The 21,389-nt window shown below is 40.0% G+C and overlaps 1 protein-coding gene across 1 annotated transcript in view; it reads left to right on the top strand.

Annotated features, from left to right (window-relative positions):
• galntl6 (polypeptide N-acetylgalactosaminyltransferase like 6) overlaps positions 1–21,389 on the top strand; it is a 114,942-nt gene that overhangs the window by 14,836 nt on the left and 78,717 nt on the right. Inside the window, exons 3-4 of the mRNA XM_064335109.1 lie at positions 13,065–13,173; positions 17,851–17,989. Of these exons, the coding sequence (XP_064191179.1) occupies positions 13,065–13,173; positions 17,851–17,989 (248 nt within the window). The remainder of the gene's footprint in view (positions 1–13,064; positions 13,174–17,850; positions 17,990–21,389) is intronic.

Here is a 21,389-nt window from a genome sequence, read left to right as displayed (position 1 = left end):
AGCTGATTTTCAGTGAGTTTCTTAGAAATGGAGCAAGCTAGCAGATATAGATGATGATATCATCATATCACTTCCTGTGTATTACAGTAGCCTGTCAGGGAGGTACAGAGTAATGACACAGAGGCTCTAATTCACATGGGTGGCAGCCCTTTCTGCAGTCGCTGCTGAAGTCTCGACTAGTTCAGCTCTCTGCCTCACTTACTGTGTTTTCACTCTTGCTAGGTCTGAGCCACAAGCCATTAAATAGCCTGTTACTTGTATTTATATATTTTTCTTCTGAATTATCACCCACAACCCCAGTCTTTTAATTGTTCATTTCTTCATATTCAAGAATATATCATGAATTTCGCTGAGTCAAAACCATGGGGACATGGAGCTGATTTTACTCTGAAATTAAGAGGGATAAAAAGCATTCTCCAGAGCTAGCGATAGCACCAGGGAAGAGCAAACGAGTGCTCCTGATTCAGCTGCTGCTCAGATTGATTATATTTTGTTTGCGAGCAAAACTGGCTGTAATCATTAATGTGAGTAATTAAAAAGAAAAATCCTTGTGTAGCCATTCTCCTTGTTTGCCTTTTGGTCGTAATTATAATGTAATAAGCTTAGATAAATGCCAAGCACATCGATTGTCAGAATGGAATATAATTAACGTTGTTTGCGAGAAGTGTGCAGAGAGAAAGGGAGATTTGAATTGTAAACGTGGGCACCCTGTTGTCCACGGTAGAGGGTGTTTTAATGAAGGTTAAACTGTGACCGCCACAGTTCACTTCAAAGAAATGGTCCCGCTTTCAAACCTGTCCTTATCTGAGATGGGTCTTAATGATGAAGCAGGAATATTATAATTGATGTCATGCATCAGTGCCTCCAGTCGGTCTAATAGTGTCACTTATGTCAGAGCACATAAGGCCAAACTCATTTCTGACACATTGTAAAATGAAATTTTTACGTTTAAAAGTATTCTGTGAAACCAGCATGTAACCTTGCGTTTTTATTTTGGCAGGTCATTTCTGAGTCAAAATTCCCTGGGAGAAATTCATGAGACTTAATTGCTCTGAATGTCATTTTACTCAGGGTCTCACTTCCCTTCAAAAAAAGCGGTTGATGGCGATCACGTCTGCACTGATTTGTAATCCATATTAATGTGATTAATTGCTCCGGTGCAGAGTACTGTGACAGCCTGCTATGGTAGGTCTTCACAGAAAATACTGCATGCTGAATTTGCACTATACAGAATAAAGTTAAGGCTTATCCTCCTGAGGTAAGACAGGGAAAAAAAAAAAAAAAGTATTTCGGTAGTTAAATTTTCAATTTTTTTATTTTTATTTTATTTTGTTGAATGTCCCTTGTAGTGTAGGTTCCAGCATAGTAGAATATATGGCTTTTGAAATAAACACCTGATACTCATGTCCCCTACAGGGGACAAAATAATGTATTGCCGGGACTTAGGATGTTAAATGAACCCTGATTGATTATGTGCATTTTAGCCCCTATTGTCATTATAACTTGAAAGGCTCTCTCGTTTTAACCTAGTTAGTTAGAAAGATATTATCACCTTGATGCTTTGAAAGTGCTGAGGAAGTGTTTCTGTTACAGGAAGGCCATTGTGCCATTAATCATAATGGACTCATGCGTGGGGGGCACGTTTTGTGAGGCTGAGTAATTAAAGAAGCCAACGGGGGGTCACAGGTATAATATTACAGGGTGTGATTTTGGCCTTTGCAGATCTGAAGGGTGATGCCCTAACATTTAGAGCTGACATTCATATGTTAATCTCAGTGGGCATTGATATATTCCTATTAACCTTATTAACCTTATACCATTCACACAGCTTTCTTTGTTAACCTCCCATGTACAGCTGAGCAGAAAATGCATTTTGTAAGTGCTGTATAGTTGAGTCAATACATGCACAAAGTGCTCTAAAATCCAGCTAGTACATTTATGGTACGTTTGAAACTAGTCTCCTAATGCAGTTGCACCATATTAGGTACCAGCTAGATCTGCTTTCCTTGCTGAGACATTAAGAGGACAACATTACCCTAACATTACCACTGGATTGCCTCACTTACAAAGTTAATGTCACCGGGTATATCAGGGACGCTGACAAATTTCACGCAGTAAAATTTCACGCAGTATTTCACATAGACATGAATTATACTGATTCCTTACCCACTGTAACTATTAGGCCTACTCCAAACTCTCACCATGCTTTAGTTCTCTGTTCTGAACTTTTTTTCATATTTTGCCTCTGAATCTGATAGGATAAATTAAAAATAACTTTGACTAAAAGGTTACATAAATCTGAATGATATTCTGGCAGAATGGTACTTTTCTCTGTAATATGGCTATCAAATATCCAATGGAGAAATGAGGTACAAAAGGACATGTTTGCTGTAATGATGTTTGCTGTAACTGAAAGCTGGAATAGATGTTCATTCAAATACCATTAGATCTTATTGTCCTGCATATTGAGCATTCTATAGATCAGTGTGGAATCTTATCCAGAAAGGACAGATGTGGGTGAAGGTCTTTGTTATAGCCCAGGACTGCTGCAACTGATTCACCTCGTAAACTAATGATGGTCTTCAATCAAGACCTTGATAAGTAGAATCAGGTGTTTTAGTTCAGGGAAAAATAAAAGCCTGCACCCACATCAGCCCTTTTCGGATAAGATTTGACACCTCCGCTTCGGATGAACAAACTGGCCTGGTTCCTTTTCCCATTGCTGCATTAGCAACATCAGTAGCCAGAGGCATTCATTAAAGCAGAACTACAGTAAACATTCATTATGGCAGAAATAGCAGACAGCGCACAAACAACCAAACAATAAACATGCCACCATGATGTATTGGCTGTATTTGTCCTTGATTTCTCTTTGTGCCTTTAAGAAATGGATGTTATTGTGTGCGAAACATCACTGAGTCCGTAGAAAATTATGTCATAAAGTGTTTATGAATGCCTGACCAAAACTGTAATCAAATGGCGCATTCAGAATGGCATGTATAATGGAATGGCTTGTTTTGCTAATTACAGTTTTGTACCCGTACAGCAAATAATAGTCTATTATTTTCTGTATTGTTTGTCTGATGGGTTTTGGGTTATTGAATGTTGTTAAAATTATACATTTAACTCACTAGGGATGGCAAATGTAATATTATGTCCCTAGTTTAAAGCAGTAATGTGAAATGGGATTTAAATTACCAGCCCATGGCTGTTCAGAGCCCATGTACATAAAACATTATCCTATGAGAAAAAAAAGTGCCGCTAGTCTTAAAATCAACTTTGCAGAGAAAAGCTTTATTTATTTATTTCTTTATTTATTGATTGATTTTATTTATCTCGGCAAAGGTGAACACCAGAAGGATCCAGGAATAAAGGGGTCTCGCATATCATATGATATGAAGGTTGAATACATTATTTTTCATTACATGTTTCAAGGACAGGAAATGGCTTGTTAGGTCATGGTGAACATATTTGTTTCTATGTCAGCTGGCTCACGGTATGGCCAGTAGTGGCAAGACTGACATTGGTTAGATGATCTGGATGCCCCTCAGTTAGATGGTGTCCTTGGCAACCCCTGTGTTCTTTGTCGTGTCCAGGGGAGGAGCCCTGTGCCCTAGGCCTTCAAAATGGAGGCTCTCATTCGATTCTGAAATGAAAGATGACCATTAAAGGGTGCCGGAGCGAGTGAGTGGCAGCGCCACAACGGGAGCGCTGAGGGTAGATGTGGGATGACCCGCCCGTTCCCAGTCCTGAAGATCGGAGCTGTTAACATGGTGGATCTGCTGAGATTAGGTGGCAAACATAGCACACCTACTGTCCCTGTCACTCTGTGATCTACCACACACTGAACTGTCTCGGCCCATATTTCATACAAGAGATTATGTGGGTCCCTTGCTCTTTCTTTTTCCAGTTCTGTTACATATGAATGCACTGTCTTCCTCAGAGGCATTACTATCTCAAAAACCACCTTGGATTGACTGGCGCCCTGTGTGTGTGTGTGCGTGATTAGGTGTCTACACATGGTCTTGATCAAGGATGGTCTCTGCATGATTGAATGATTGAGCAATTTGTGTTTTTGAACATGCGAGGTGTAAATTAAGGTTACTGGAAATTGCTGTGGAAACTAAAAGATTCCTTAAACAAAGTAATGCTGTAATAAATAAATAAAAATTTATTTGGAAGGTTTGTTCAGTTGACCTTCGAATATAACTACTCTGTTAGCAAAAATTGATTTATTATACATGCATTTGAATCAAAAAAACTGACAGTATCAGCATTTTGTAATGACCCTAATCTGCCTGCTTGGCAAAGATTTAGCAATAAAAATACAAGACAAATTCTAAATATTAAGTTAAAATAATTGTTCTCACCTTTTTGAGAAACGTTGTGCAGTGTGCCTGTTTTCTGATTACCAAATTTAGACAGGAGGATACATTACAAACAACCCTGGTATGGATTTCATATTGGCAAGCACTGAGTTACCAAATTGTCTTTGTGAAGAAGAAAAAAAAATATTGCCCCTTAATTAGCTCTTAATCCAGTTAGGTCAACGTTAAGGGCATACAGTATATTGACTGAATCCATGTTGATTATTATCAAAGATTATTGGGCACTAAGAGCAGCAGCATGCATCTTCTGTCCTGTTCTCCTTCTCCTTTTCTGGGTAAAGTGCTAAGGTGGAGAAGGGGATAGGGGAAACTCTTGTGTGAATGCAAGCTTGGTAAAGCAGAGCTGAACTGTGTTAAATGTGACAGGAATTCCAGGGCATCAAGGTTTTGGTCTGGACCTGGCCTGTCAAAGTACTTTTCCCTTTCCTGCACATACATCTCCCACTGCTTATAGAAATATGTTAATAGGCATAATGGGATGAGTCCATGAACACCCAAAATCTATGCCTCATTATCTTTCATAATGTGGTTGCTAAGATCCTGAAATTCATATTTTCATAGATTAGACTCAATTTGAGCAGACCATCCAATCATCATGTCTAATACCTGCAAGTGCAGAGTGGCATTAGAGAAATATTATTTTGGTCCCCAGGCTATTATTAAGCTGATTTTAATGTACTGAAATATAAAAACGTACGACATTGGCAGTCTGCACTAATTATCAGAGGTGGTGGTGAGTCTGCCAGGCGATGATAAGGTGTACCTACACATGATTCATGTGGTAAATTAGTTCCTCTGGCTCTCCAGATAACCTCATCTACACAGCACAATGTACATACAAGCGTCTGTGGAACTGCAGACAGTGAAGGACAGTCACTGTCTGGTGCTGCGGGGATGCTATAATGACCTTTCATTGCTTTGGTCCTTTTCCAGCCACAGGGAGAAAACAGTCAGATGTGCTCCTATTATTCAGTAATGTTCAGGGGCTCAGGTGGGACATAAACAGGGACAGTGTCCTTCCTAGAGTTACCAGGCTTGTGCACACTGGCTTATCACGGACAATGCTGGGGGTACTGATCACTTGCCGACAGACAGAAGTATAGAATTCAGCCAGACGAACAGGTTGCTTTTAGGCCTGAAAGCTACTTTTGGTGCTGGGGAGAAGTGTGTTTCATTTCACTCTAAAACCAGAGTTTGCAAGTTTGGTGAACTGGCTGGTGTGAAATTTATTCCATTTGCGGGCGGTGGGGAGCGATTGAGGTCACGGACTGGGTTTCGACCAAGATTGTTCAGGGGCAGGGTTTGGGTGGTGTGAGAGCATGAGACAGAGCCCGAAAGCGTGCCTCTCGCATTCAAAGAGCGAGAGACGGCAACCCTGTGTGAACTGAACTCTAAATAGGAACTCGGAGAGGGTGAGAGCTACAGAGCCGCGCGCTAATTGGAAACTAATTTAAATTGTCATCGACTCATTCATGTGTAAAGATAGGACATTGACAGCGCTGGCATGCATTTCATACATCATTTCTATGTTAATGTGAACAAAGCGGTGGTCTAAACAGCCAGCAGTGATTCAGTAAACCTGTTTATTTGACACAGCTGGCACTTTGACTCACTGGATATAACCACAGGGAAATCACAGAGGAACTGAATACGGAGAGACATTTAACGTCCATTTTTGAGCAATGCTGAATGACACTGGAACAGTGATCCTGTAATTTGATGAAAAGTTTGATGGAGTCTTAACTGTTCAAAACTTCAGAAGTGATGTATAGCTCATAAGAATGAGCACTTGATATTGAGCATGCAGCTGCAGCAGGTTCCTGTTGTACTGGGCACATACACGTGATCTGGAGTAGCCTACAGTGCTGTAGCAGTGGCACTGACCATGACCTGCAACACTGTATTGAGCTATTAGCCATTAGCTCAATACAGTGTCCTCGATATGTACTGTATCACACGGATCACTGTGATGCTGAGGAAAATAGCTGTGCTACTGAGCAGATCACTCCTGCTCCGACTGTATTTCAGGCCTATCCTCCAGCTGCGCTTTGATCTGCCACATGGCGGGGCGACGGCTTTCAGACACGGTCTGCGAAGTGGGGCGCCCCAGGGGCGGGAAGCAAAGAGGGAGAGCGCGCGCTTTCACCGCACCTCGGGGACTAAATGTCTCCTGAATGGAACCTTTGATCAGAGTTTAATAACCTTCACGGGTCCCCTGTGCCAACACACGGGAGCAAAGCGCAGCCGAGACGCGGCTCCCGTCTGGAGAGTTCCGAATTCAGGGCGGTGCATTGTGCGAGAGGTCATCTGCAAACTTAAAAAGGAACTTTCTGTTGCTATTGAAGAAAACATACACATGGCCTGCATGTTGAATGAGAATTGCCAGGAAACCTGTGGAGACTTCATCAGAGTAGATGGCTGTGTGTAAAGGTAAATTTATTTATGTATTTGTTTAAATTTGTATTTGATTTTCTCTGAGCAATCAGTTCTGAATAGAAATGGTGCACGAGGCTGTGTTTCAGTACGGTCTGATCTCTGTCTTCGGGTCAGGCAGTGTTACCCAGCTTTCCCATGACAGGTGGTGAATGTATGGGATGGAGCGTCAGATCAGATCAGTCCTTCTGTCAGAGCGCAGTAATGTGACTGTCACCGTGCTGAGCCCCTCTCTCACAGACAATGCGATGATGTAAGATGGAAAGATGGCCTGCTGCACGATTCTGTAGGGAAGGAATACACACATGCAACAATGTCTTCTCCATTTTGGCTGGGTGGTATTTGCTGTTCTGGTTTATGAACATTTCTGCTGGTATTTTTGTGTATTTGCACTTTAGTTCAATGACTGTACATTCTGTGAGGGTTTATATTCATTATTCATAGCTGCAGAATTCCTCATTGAAATAATAAATAAAAAGTCAGTAAAATGGCACCATGCTGTTATTCACATAAATAGACAGTCTCAGTATGAATTGGCAGTTTTGTTAGTTGGATACAATACAAATACATCCTACAACAAACCCAGACAAGGGAGGCATTCATAACTCTTCATTATGTAATATGTCTCATTATGTAATCTGCCATTGTGTGAATTACCAGCCAAGTATTTTGTACAATCCATAGCTTTGTGATGTTTACATATTATTACATTGTTGCATGTGTCATAGCCTCAAATTTGGCAGAAAAAAAATATTGAAATAAAATTGGACTACAGTGCATGTTTATTTATTGTTCTAAGGCATGTGTTTAAAGAGTCTCCTTGATTTGGGGGATTTGTGCAGTATTTCCATGTTTCATTTTTCTGATCATCTCATCAAAGTGTGAGCTGCTTTTGAAAACAATTGAGAAAAAAAGCTGATTGAAATTAACTCTTCAGTTAATCAAAGCATTAGTGAACTGTTCTTTGCTGCCATGCACAGTTAGCTTTTTACCGTGATTTATCTAAAAGAAATAGGTATGGACAGAAATAATATGTTGAGTTCTCTGTCTGGGGTTTCTTTGAATTCACCAAAGCAGGATGAGTGCTAAATGGCTTGACAACCATTTGAAACTACCGGGCTTGTGTGTCACCAGGCTGATTAAGGAATGGCGTTTGAATTTCTTTTTTCGTGTGAGTGATCCTCAGTAACTGTCTCCTTGGGGACTAAATTGGATTGGGAAGCAAAATGAAGCTTGAAAGCCCGTGAGTGAATGAAATTACAGACACCGTGTGACGGTATTAAATATTAGGAGACAAGCTGAGCGAGTGCGATAATCGCAGTTCTTGGCTCCTGCACTCAGAGTAATTTCACCAGGTGTTTAAGCTCTTGCAGGAGGTGAAACTGTGCTTGAGTGCGTGGTGTTTTATCGTAGCTGGAGGTCCATGTTAAAATCAGCCTCAGCAGCATGTGAGCGTGTGACACTGCTGCGGCTCACAGCAACACTACGCACTCCACGCACAGATGCCGACCACCTGCTCCCATTGCTTGTAGAAATCAGGATTTTGGAGCCAGCCCCATATTTTGCCAACTCCATAGAGAACTGACTTTTGCCATAGTAGCCTACTGGTTTTGTAAGATCACAGTAGCCCCATATTTTTTAAAATAATTTAAATCTTCCTGTGTGTTCAAGCAGTGCCTGTATTCATAATACAATATTGGCAATGAACATAAATCCCTAAAAAAAGACATATAACTGCATATACAATATGTTTTATATAAAGAAAATAAGATGAAGCAGTTTTACAGCAACATATCAAAGTAGGCCTTTCATATTCAACTGCCTTGTTTCTAAATCTCTTCAGAAAAGATTTCAAGGTAGCAGGACACCACAGTTTTCTTTATTTTCAAAGCTATTTGTATTGCACTTAATATACAATGTCTGCATATATCTGCAACTTAAAGTGGTTATATAAGTATAATAATATGGATTTTTTCAAAGTTACCACAAAAAAACGGGCATATACAACACATAGTCTACGTGATATACATAGTCTTATTGAAATGAGCACAAAACAAAATCTTCTGAGAGAAATGAAGGTATAGTTTTATTATAATGTGTTTTGGGTATGGTAAATTTCATATTTTTAACCGTTCCCTGAGAGTCATACTTTGGTTATATCATGCATCCGAGCCAAGCTTGCTGGGAGGAAATCAAAACTTCACGCAAACACTGAAGCTCTTAAATGCTCTGACAGGAGAGGGACACAGCCAATGCCCTGCCACACGCTGATAAACAAATATCTCCGCAGGGAAAACGAAATGTTCTTGTGAATTTGGGGTTCCTCCTCCGGCAGAAGGATGGTTGGCAGAGATACAGAAGGACTTAGGCGATGTGAGCTCCACCGGAGTGGGTTTGGCTATAGTACATCCTTCACTAATAGTATCACACATGGCTGTTAAGCGAAACAGATTTTTTTTTTAAAATTCTCTGCGTCAGGCTCCTCTGGCACAAATATTGACTCTCAAGCAAACGGCTTCTTCATGTAACTGTATATTACCAGTATAATGTGACCAGGGAGTCAGTAGATTTTATTGAGCTTAATTTGTCCTACTGAATACACGGGTTATATTAAGGTCGCCTTATAATCCTTAATTAACACTTCCCAGAAACATAAAAATATGCTGTGTCGGTCATAAGAAGGGACCTTATTCCTTGTGCATGAATGCAGGCACTGCAAAACATGAACTAGCTGATCTTTATAGCATTAACACAGAGCATCCAGAACAATTTATTTAGAACATAGGAGAGCGCTTTGGAAAGCTATTCCAAAATAATAAATATGGATAACAGAACCAGCAACCCAATAAATTCATATAAACAGCATTCATACATGTTCATGATTTAGTAATAATAAATAAGGCCTTAATATGAATATGAATATAGTGTTCCTAGCTTCAACGTGAAAACAGGAAATATGAAAAGGAAGTAAGTGAACTTAATAAAAATCTAAAGATCCTTCCAATCGCATTTCCACATCTTTCATAGTCGAGTGGATAGATAGTGTAGGTCACCTCCAGCAACAGTGAACTCCAAATTTGGGAAATCCAAATCAAAACATGTCTTTGGTCAATTTGCTTTTGTTTCATTCTAGCTGGGTCTGAAAAGCCTCTGCACCCACAGGGAACACGTTTCCTGGAACCAGCAGAAAGGAGGCACGTTTGGAGGGAGCCTTTCTACACACCGCCAGGCTGAAGTGGGAGTGTAACACGTGTATAAATTCCATTTGATCATGAAAACATACCTCTCAGAGCTTTTAACACTTTGTTCGCAAGCCCAGAAGAGTACATTGCCACGGCGAGTCGGCAACCGCCATGTACAAGCCTACTGACAAAAGGTCACTCCTTAAGCGGCCCGATATCCAGCCTCCCTCAGCCCAAGGTTACATAGCGGTTAGGTTGTGGTCTACTGTTTTCTTTGTTTTATGTTTCAGATGTTTTACTTTCCATCAGTATAAAAAATAATGAGGCTTTCTTGTTCTCAGTGTGCTATTGTGAACATATATTTAATGGAACAGGCTATTAATGTAAATCTGCCTTGCTGTTACGTTGAATGCATTTATAATAGGGCTGTGCCTATTAAGATTTTAAAGGGTCTGATTAATGAACTAATGTTTTCATTGCCAGCTAATTTTACATTTTTTAAAATACGTTTTAAATTCATAAGATAGTTGCTGTTACAAGAAGGAAATGCAGAAGGTATCTGAAGGACAAAACGTATGCATATTAATGTACACTTTATTTGTGATCATAATGAAAGAACATTTCTGAACTGGGAATACTGTTAGCAAGGCGGACTAACCGTCTGGTAAATCTGGCATATGCCTGATGGCCCAGTCCTATTCTGGGTTGCGGGGCACTTTTGGGCTGTGATCGAAATCTCCCCCCCAAAACCTCTGGTCCACGGTCACTATACCCCCCACCCCCTTCCCCAATCGCCTTTTTGGATTAATAAAAATGCTTTGAATGTTAATCATTGCTTTTCCATTTTGAGCTCAGATTTGCATAAGCCAATAAATACGTTAAGGGTAGCTGTAATATGTCTAAATAAACATTTTAACACACACACTAACATATACTGGAGACACATGGCAAAACATACATTACACTCTTTTAAGGGAACAGGGCCTGAGGCTCCACTGATGCAGATCTCTCTCTCTCTCTCTCTCTCTCTCTCTCTCGTTTGATGTCACCTCAGATATCCCGCACGGATGATTAAGTCCCGGTTTCGGGGACGGTGGGCCCCGAGGCCCACAGTTTTGGATTTAATGGTGCAGGCAGCGAAGGCACCTAGAGGGGTGCGAAACGCTCTTGACCTGGCAATTATTTTTCCCGGTGTCCCGTGTCCACCGGAGAGTGCTGCAAAATGTCTTGCGGCGTGCCCCCTGTTCCAGAGCCCTATTACAGCAATGAGGGCGTATCGGGGTGCAGTTTGGGACGCGGTGAACGTTCCTGAGGGGAAAGCCCCTCGGACCTGACGATACGGTTTAACGTGCCGGCGTGCGGTCCCCCATTCGTTCCTCATCCATTACACGAGCGCCCAAATCTCCCTCATCCCTGACGCTCTCGTACCTCTGTCAGGAGCGCATCGTTTCACTCGCCGCTGTCCGGGCTCCGCCTCGTTCCCTGCGCCATTTCACGCCCCGCCATTCAAACCCGTCACATCCCCGCTCCTCTCAGTCCAAACCTCCATCGCGCTCAGCTTTGCGTTCCGCTGCGCTGGAAGACAGCTTCTATTGTCTCACAAGGCTAGCATCTCATACTTCTAGATCAAGGCATTCATTAAGAATACGTGCATGTCCTGCTAGCCACTAGCTAACTGTATGCTTCTAAGGACATTTTAATCTATAAAAAAATCTTCCATTTCTACTTAAAAACAATTCATAATCTCACATTAAATAGTTAAGTTGTTATTTACGAGATTATTTCAATGGTTATTGCCATACCCATTTCATCACATTACACTCCAACGTTCTCATAGAGAGATACTTTTGTTTAGGAAGTTGTGTGAATATATAATTGAATGACCTCACTTAATGAGATGCAGTTTTTACTGTCCACCTCCCTATTGCTAACAATAGGATTTAAGGTGAACTGTATGACTGATAGGAGATCTTATGTGTTGATCTGGTCTCTTGTCACATATTAGTGATAAGGTTTTCTTCTGAATATAAATTTCTGAGTGATACTGAGTTACATTGCTTTGCTTATATTTGCCGGTACTCCTTGTATCTTAAAATAACTACTTTTGCAATGGATTCTCTCTATAGATGGCTGCTAGTACCAAGATAATGCAACCCTTCTTCACTCTGATAGTTTTATATAATGACCGTGACTGGTCTCATGAACCTTTTTGGTTTTCAGTATGAATGCATATGATTTAAACAATCTCTTATAACAAGATGAAAAAACTGCCATTCTATTGAATTGAATATCTTGAATATTTTGCTTTTGTTCTTTGTGGTTGCAAGGTAATGTACAGTAAAGGGTCATAAAGGTGGAAAAACCATTATAATGAGGAGCAACGAGTATGAGCAGAGGCTAGCACACATGGGTGGCTCACTATTAATCACGCAAAACAACTTGTAGGGTTCTGTATAATAAATTATGAACGGGTCTGGTTGCCTGTAATTATAGCTTGCATGGCTGCAAGTCAAGGCCCCAGTGATTTCAAAAGACGGGTAATAGGCTGCATTTGGCAGGAATTTCAGTGACCAAGACAGCTTTCATGAGCAGCTGCGTCTTAGGTGACGTCAGTATGGTATTCCAAGGGAAAGACGTCATCAGAAAAAAGTAGGTGCAAGTGTGTACTCCAGGACTGTGATGTCCGTGCATTAATTTAGGCTTTCAACTTTAACCACTAATCAGTTGACTGCAAATTTCACAGCCCATCAGCCTGTGAAAAGATTTTGCTTTGATGTTTCCTTTTTTATTTCCTTGTTCATGTCCTGTGGGTAGAATAGTTGTGGTGATCCTTCACAGAATGGGGAAAGACACTTGCCATTCTTCTGGTGCTCTGTGTAAAATATAATTTGAGTCCACAGGAGGTCATGAACAGATTTTCATGCTTGAGGCAGTCAGAATGGGAATGCCATGTGGCAAATCTCTAAGAGCACATTCTGAAACTTGAGGGTCCGGAAGAAGGTGATAATGATGTATTTGCTTCTCTCTTCTCTCTCTCTCTTGTGCTGTCTCTCTCTCTCAGGGATTTCAATTAGGTCTGAATGAAGGACACATCTACACGTGGACAGATGGTCTCAGAAGGAGAGATTGGCATGACAATGAGAGCATCAGGAGAGATGAGCTTCGAGTTGGTGAGCAAGAGAAATTACTCACTGTCACGGTTACTGAAAAAGCCAGGCAAGAATCTGACACAGTACCACGCATAAATGAGCAAGAGGATGAGGTTGAAAGGTGAAATAGAGAAAATTCAGGTGGACACACACGACTCTGAGTCTGTGAGCGGGGCTCAACTTTTGTCTGCAATAACTTGTGGACAGTATGGTACAGCTACAGCTACTACAGCTACTAACTGTACTGTTATATACTTCTAGAATTACCGCTTCCTTACATTTGATATGTTGTATTAAAGAGAATATTACAGATACATTTTGAATGAAGGTTTGTGAGGGTTTGTGAATAATGCATGTTTTACTCTGAATCTTTCTTAAAATCATAGCCATAGTTTTGGCCATAGTATTCGCTACACAGAGCCTACATAGGAGTGCTCATGAAAGCAAAGCTTCAGTACCTTATTATAGCCTGTTTCCATTGCAGCTTACTTATTTTTCTCAATGTTATTTATTAATCTTTAAAGGCCAATGCTATTAGTGAATGATGTTAGTCTCCAATACAAAATGTCTTGGGAAGTCCTCGACATGCCAGCCATAAAATTGATTAGTCTTTGGTTGGTTCATATTTGGTTCCAATTGATACACGTAGTATTAGAGAATAGGAGAAGATACAATGCCATCTTAGCTTGGCCCTTCTTCTTTCCATTTTCCGTGTTGCCTTGGCAACAGCACATAGGAGGCCTTCTAGCTGTACTACTTATACAAACTTATTAAGTGAATCCTTGAGGTTAAATCACTGCATAGGACACAAAGTGCACCTAAGTATTACATCTCTGCATGGCTTTGAAAATTAATTTCATAATTGAGCAAATAAGCCATTAAATGTTTGTGTCTACTTTCTGTTAACTTACCAAAATGAATTAATAATGCAGAGAAATGGTGTAATATAAAACAGTATCAAACGCTAAAGACCATCTGGTTGCATTATCACTTGAAAGCTTTTACACAAGGTAGTATCCTTTCCCATAAAATAAGCACTATTAGTACTATGAATACAACTATTATTAATAAATGTCAATACAAGAACTGAATATTTGGCTTATTATGGTTTTACCCAGCACTAAGTAAAACTGGCAATAACCTTCACACCTAGACATATAATCTCTTGAGTAGTGCAGAGTCCAGATTTCATTTGAAAAAACTTTCAATTTGGTGCTGAGCAGTACCTGCAGGAGCACAACACAGCACTGCACAGTACCAATTTGCATTCAACCAGTTTGTGTTTAAATGTTTTCTTATGCAATTATGAGTTGTAGGAAACATGGAAACCAAATGAATTTGCTGTGTAATAATGAAAGCATCTCTATACATTCATGCTGGATGTTTTTTTTTCTTCTAGGATTTCAACAGTTTCTAAGGTTTTGGAATGAAATGCCTCATGTTCATTGAGTATCATTTTTTACTTTAAGCATATTTATCATACTGGCCACAGATTAAATGTTAAATTTAAGCCAACAGGTCTATTACTCTTGAAGTGGTGTAAATCTCCTATGTTGTGGATTCACTGTCCACCGGAATTCTCGCTGGCAGTATACTGTATGTAACTGCATTGTATCTGTTTGTATATCCCCTGATTTGGAATTCCCAGTGTAAACTGCAGGGTAGTCCCATTGCTGAAATACCCTCTGTCAGGGAGGGCACTGACTGGTGTTCATGTCTTTCAACTCGGTACTGCACAGTATGATGATGTAGCAAATACCCTGCCAATTGGCACCCTCCCTGGCAAATGTAGCATCTGCCGTTGGGACAGACAGGCCAGTCGACCCTGGCATTCTCACGATTCTGTTGCAGATCATGATTCCTGTAACTGAACACCACCGATTCAGCGGGATACCTGAGAGGTCTTCGGTTACTTCATTTTATTCTACAGACCACATGTTCTCTTTGGCGGAAGCATTGGGTCAGGAACACATAATTTTTCTTTTTCTTTTTTTTCCTGCGAGGAATCATGTTTGAAAAAACTGGATTATCATGACATTTATAAATATATATATGTATATATATATATATATATATATATATTATATATATATATATATATATATATATATATATATATATATATGTTTGTGTGTGTGTGTGTGTGTGTGTATTCACATTTTATTTTGTATAAAAGTATTTTTGTGTGGAAAGTGCCAGGGGAAGGTTTCAGTGATATTAAGTATTGGGATATTGTATAATAACAGTCACAGTGGCAAACATAATGAAAATTATTTATGAAGTCAAAGTCATCATCTGTACTGACACTTTGGAGAATATCTGCTGTGCAACTTTTTTTCAATTATTCTTATTTTCAATATAAGACACTGATGCAAGATGGATTTCAGACATATATATATATATATATATATATATATATATATATATATATATATATATATATATATATATAGTGTATGCTTCCAACAGCCTGTTTGTTTTAATTTTTGCAACTGATGTGAAAAGTCTACAATAAATCTATCGTGATTAATTTAATTTGCTATGGAATTAAATATTGTAAGATGTTTTTACTTACAGTATGTTTATTCATTTAGAAGTGGATGCCTCCACAAAATATCTTTGTTTAATAATCATCTCACTGTAGCTAGTAATTATTGGGCCCCCTGAAAGAATATTGCTCTGGGTCCCCCTTTTTTAATAAATAGATACCCCCCCACCACCACCACCCAGCAGTGACAGTGTCACTAGTGACAGCCTTGTGCATGTGGGTGGGGTGCCAGGGTCAGTAATCTGACAGAATAAACCTGGCTTATTGTACTGTTCAATGAAGGTGAGATAACTGTGAGGAGAAGAAACCATTGTTATGAGAACATTATATGCACACGTAACTGTACATGTTGAATAGAGGCATCAAAAGGGAAGAATGCTATTCAGTCGATGCCTATAGTTTAAATGTCTCATTATTTATTATTGTGAAGGCCTAAAGTAATAGATTCATCAAAAACATAACCAGCTTTATGCACTGCCTTCAGTAGCAATATGTATACACTCTCTTTGTGTCATCTTCACAGAATTGCAGGCTGCAGAAAATATGTTGAGTATATAAATCATGTCTAAATCAGTATGCTGTTTCTATTATCATATAAACATTTAAAAGAGGGGATTTAGCTGTATTTCTTCATCCTTTTTTTTTTTTTGGGGGGGGGGATGTTCCACTCTTCAGAGATCAGAGAATAAAAGAAATCAGCTATGAGCATCACAGTTTTCATCTGAATGTCTTTGAGATTCAGACAATAAAAACTGTCAAAGCAAATTAATGGGACATTTATGAAGGGATGCCTGGTTTTATGGATAACAGCTGTGACACACATTTCTGACAAACATAAGGCAGATTTCCAAATGGGAGAGCAGCATTTGGCACATTAAAAAAAGAAAGAAAAAAAAAACAGGAAAGAAAGATTCTTTAATAGGATTGCTTTTTCAATAGCTGATACACTGTTTGTAATAAATAGGACAAGAAGGGGCGGCAGAGTCATTTTAAACAGTTTATTCAATTGGTTTTCCGTTGAGAAAATGAATGTCGCGTTGCCTGCAATAATAAACCTAGTGTCTGCTTTAGACGTGGAAGTTTCAAATACAGTGATTCGCAAGGCTGTTACTTGGGCGTGTTTGGCAACTTAAGAGACAGCGATTTCCTTTCAGCTGCTGGACTGGATTGGCAGTGATGCGGAAGAGCATCCCATACCTCAATTACTGGCATGATCTCCTCACGCACTTAACCTTAAACTGACCACTGGTGTGCAGACCTCTAGGATACTGCACTGACACATACAGGGGATCTACAGAATTTCATAGAAAGAAAGATAAGAGAAGGTTTTAGCACATCTCATTGAGATATACAGGCAATCTCCAGCACTTCTAATTGATATGTACGAACAACAACTTTCATGAAGATATACAATTCAAGAGCTCTAGTATTAGTCATTACTAAAGATGTCAAGTGCTCCTTGGAGTTGTAGGAGAATCAGTACAGTACAATCCAGCATGCAATGTCCTCCAGTTTAACTCTGCTAGGGGTGTCAATCCTTCATGTTTTTTAATTCAGTTATAGTCAAATTTAAATAATAAAAAAAAACTATAAAAACTTAAGTTTCTTCTAAATGGTTAAATTTTAATTTGACCCATACATTTTTAGTGGCATTTTTTAGTGCACTTGTGAAGTTGGTTCCCACTTTACTGTGATGCCAAAATATTAAATATGCAGGAAATAGTTGTTGTGGAGTGACTATGGCTTGCATACACCATTACAGTACATGCACCTATTAGCAAATAAATACTACACTGAAGGCCTTCTTTACTATGGGCATATTAATTAGTTTCTTAATTTCCATTTCATTTTTAGTGACTGTGGTTGTCTGTCTTTGTAGTTGCGCATGTAATTTTCTGTTCAGTTCCAGAAAATTACAGCCTGCGTGAAGTGCATTTATACATACACATATGAAATTATAATGTTTTGGTGTAATATCATGAATGATGATGGGATAGACTGTCTTTCTGTTTGAAGGGAATTGTGGGATGCCACATCAATTTGTTTTCAAGTATACGTGTGGGCATCCTGTTTATTATAACGGAGAGAAGAGGAAACCATTGCCCCCTCTGTGGCCATGGAGACACACATATGTCCTGTTTGTCTTTTAGGTAAAGGGGAACAGGGGAAACCATACCCACTGACAGAGGATGAATGTGATGACTCTGTATACAAGGAGAACGGTTTCAACATCTATGTCAGCAACAACATCGCCTTGGACCGGTCTCTTCCGGACATAAGGCATCCAAAGTAAGTCAGCTGTTCCGTGCTCATTTTGTGCTCCTGTATCCAAAGATGGTGCCATTCTACCTTTGTATATTTCTATGGCTGTCATCAGGCAATGGGAGGACTGGAGGACCCTGAAAGTCAAAGGTGTTCTGTGGCATTAATAACTGGTCACCCATGAGATTCCATTTATGAAGTGATATAAAACCTCACAAAGTATAAAACTGGATTATATGAGCACAAGAGGTCCTTGTGCAGGAGGAATATCTTAAAAGAACTCTCTTGTCTATCAATCAGCACTGCGGAGGATGGAGCTTGGCCAAAACCAGAGGTGCTTATTATCACCCAGGTTTGTAGTTCTTCTGCTGCTGCTGGGTGATTAAGAGAATTGTATGGACGTTGCAAATTAGACCTATGATGAATTGCTTCGCAAATTATGCTCACAAGCTGCAGCTATTGAGTAAAAATTGATGGCTGTGCACCATTATGTTCATATCGACCAGATCACAAATCAGCAAAAGCAAAAATCAGATCTCTTGTTTGAGGGGGTCAAACGGAAAGGAGTGTTGCAGTAGGCACATTTAAAAGCTGTGTTTTTTTCCCAGGAGGCCAAACAATGAAAGTAGTTCCTGCAGCTGCATGAAGATTGATAGGCTCATAATGGTTTCATACAGACCTCCAGTCTGACCCACAAAATATCACATGTGCATCGTGTGCTGTGGTTTTTGTACAGAGCCCTGGGTTTACTGGGCATTTGTGTGTCTCTTCCTAACAATCCGAGACTGACCCAGCTGTCAGTCATTTTCACGTGTATAATGGAAAGTGAAATCTTCTTTTCCAGAAATCCTAGGAGGCCATAGAGATGTGTAGAAGTCGAGAGAGGTTATGTCCATTGATTCCCCCTCTCATTGCGAATTCTCATCTGATGTGTGAATATTTGCTCTTGCCTAGTAAATACATGTCCCTGTAAATGTCTGGCAAATGCTCTTTGTAGGTGGATGTATCTGATGAAAGGCAATGACATAGACTCTGTTGGTAGTCCAAAAAAGGGAATTCCAGAAGAACTTTGCATTCGTTGTAGCCCCGGGTGCTGTTTAATGCATATATCCATCCATCCATTATCCATCTATCCATTATCAGTAATCCCAGCATGCATTGGGTGAGAGGCAGGAAAACACCCTGGACAGGTTGCCAGTCTATCGCAGGGCACACACACTATTCACTTACCATTCACTCACACAGTCATAATACCTATGGGCAATTTAGAGTCTCCAGTTAGCCTGCCTGCAGGTCGGAGGAAACCCAGAGGAAACCAACATGGACACAGGGAGAACATGCAAACTATACACAGAAAGGGCCAGGCCTTTGAACCCAGGACCTTATTACTGTGAGGCAATAGTGCTACCCCCTGCACCACCGTGCTGCCCCCTGTTTAATGCATATACTGCTCTGAAAATTAGGTACAAAAAAACACCAGATGGACAAATTTGGGTAGCATTGGAGATGTCAAATTTAAGTGAAAGAAAAGAAAAATAAATTACCTTAACAAACTTGCCCGCGGATAGCAATAAAGATGCACTGACAATAATATTGATATAATATATTGTAGGTTAATCAAGATATTACCAAAAACAGGTAAAATGACCATTATCCCAGGAAGAAGCAGATCAGAAGTTTGTAGTAAAAACAGGAAGATTTATTACGCAGCCGGCTACGGGAACATCTCAGAGAGAAAGTTCAAAATAGTACTGGTGGGTGATTAGGTTTATACAGTTTAGAGTGGGTACATTTTGCATAATGTCAGAACTGGAGCGCTGCCTCTGATTGGTGATAAGAGGCTGTGCTTCCTTCCAATTGGACCATTCAAATTCAAACCCATCCTATCTATTCAAACAGGTTCCATTCACATTGAAATTGTAATACAACAGGGGGGCTCGCCCCCTTCCCCCCCGGGGCCCAGCGGAAACTTCCCAAACGCAGAATACACAAAACTGTCTGTTTCCCAACAATATATATATAGCTAATGATATGACCAATAGTAGAGTTTATTTACTGGTCTAGAAATTATTTTTGCATCCAGGATATCTAGTGCTCTGCTTGTTGCTTTTTTCTATTAACGACATACAGAATTACACTTTGGATGCCTTCTCTGTTTTTATTGACTGGGATTGAATCATCCTCAGTATGACTCTTGTTTATTGAACGCTCTAGTTTTCTTGCCTGTTTAAATGTGGCTTCATGAACAACATGCATCAAGGCTATTGAGCTTTGCTCCTTATAATCAGAATGGAATAATAAGCATGTGATTTTTGGTCATAATAGGCATCAGTGTGCCCTCAGCCTTCTGATACAGTATATAATTGCATATTCATAATTTTGAAACAGCCAGAGGAGCCTTTGAACTTTAGACTAATTTAAGCTTGACTGAATAATGTCTTAAGTTAAACAAAGGTTTTCTCTGTGATTGACTTTGCCCTTTGTGACCTGCTCTTGTCTCTTTGTGCACCGGTTCTGTGGCGATGCATGCTAAACAGCTTTGTCCCGCAGCAGTGTATTAAGCCCTGGTGTCAATGTGCTCGCAATTACACAAATTGTAATTGTAGGTACTTTATGGGGTTCATGCACTGTACCGGGTTTGTTTCTACGACTGTAACTGAATTATACGTCTCAATTATGAGCACTCTTGTACTTTACATTAATACCAGTAAAAATGGGGCATAGGGGTTTTTATAGACAATTGCTCCATGTTGGTGTGACTGGAGGAACAATGTATTTGTGGGCTGTAACTAGAGTCATTCAAAGAAACAAAGTACATTCAGTTGTTCTGCATAGTGTATGAGTCACTGCATGAGAAGGCCACTTCAAGCTGCTGGGTGGTTCATCCTCTTAAGGTACTGTTTCAATGTGTGGGTGGACTCTTAGACTGTGCCTGCATGGAGCATACTGTCATTGACAGTAGCATCACCCAGAAAGGTAGGGATTCTGGTGGCCACACATATGACCCACGCTAGGGTCACCGCACATTATCACTCACCAGTGACCCCAGTGCTGCTTATTCAGATGCCCACAGCCTGCATGCTAACGCTACGCATGAAGCGTCTTCCTCTGACTCCTGTTTATGCAAGCTCAGCCACAGTGTGAAACAGAAGCAGTGGCTTGATATCACATTTTTCATTACAGTGAGTGCGAATCTGTGCTCTCCTGCATGAACATCGTATGTTTCAGCCGTGAGCGTGGCTGGTGAATGCAATTGAGCTTTCCAGATTGATAAGAAAATGGGGGGAAATCATTAAAAAAATCAACCAATCTATGGGGAAAATGTCCCCTTCCTCCAATCCCAGACACCCTGTTCTCAGGAACATGGCACAAATGCATCTCTTACAGGAGTGTAGACGTAGTTCCCATAGCTGCTGAGAGTGACTGA

The sequence above is a fragment of the Anguilla rostrata genome, chromosome 5 (genome assembly GCF_018555375.3).
Source record: "Anguilla rostrata isolate EN2019 chromosome 5, ASM1855537v3, whole genome shotgun sequence".
NCBI classification, from domain to species: domain Eukaryota; kingdom Metazoa; phylum Chordata; class Actinopteri; order Anguilliformes; family Anguillidae; genus Anguilla; species Anguilla rostrata.
This window is presented reverse-complemented; position numbering and strand designations above follow the sequence as displayed.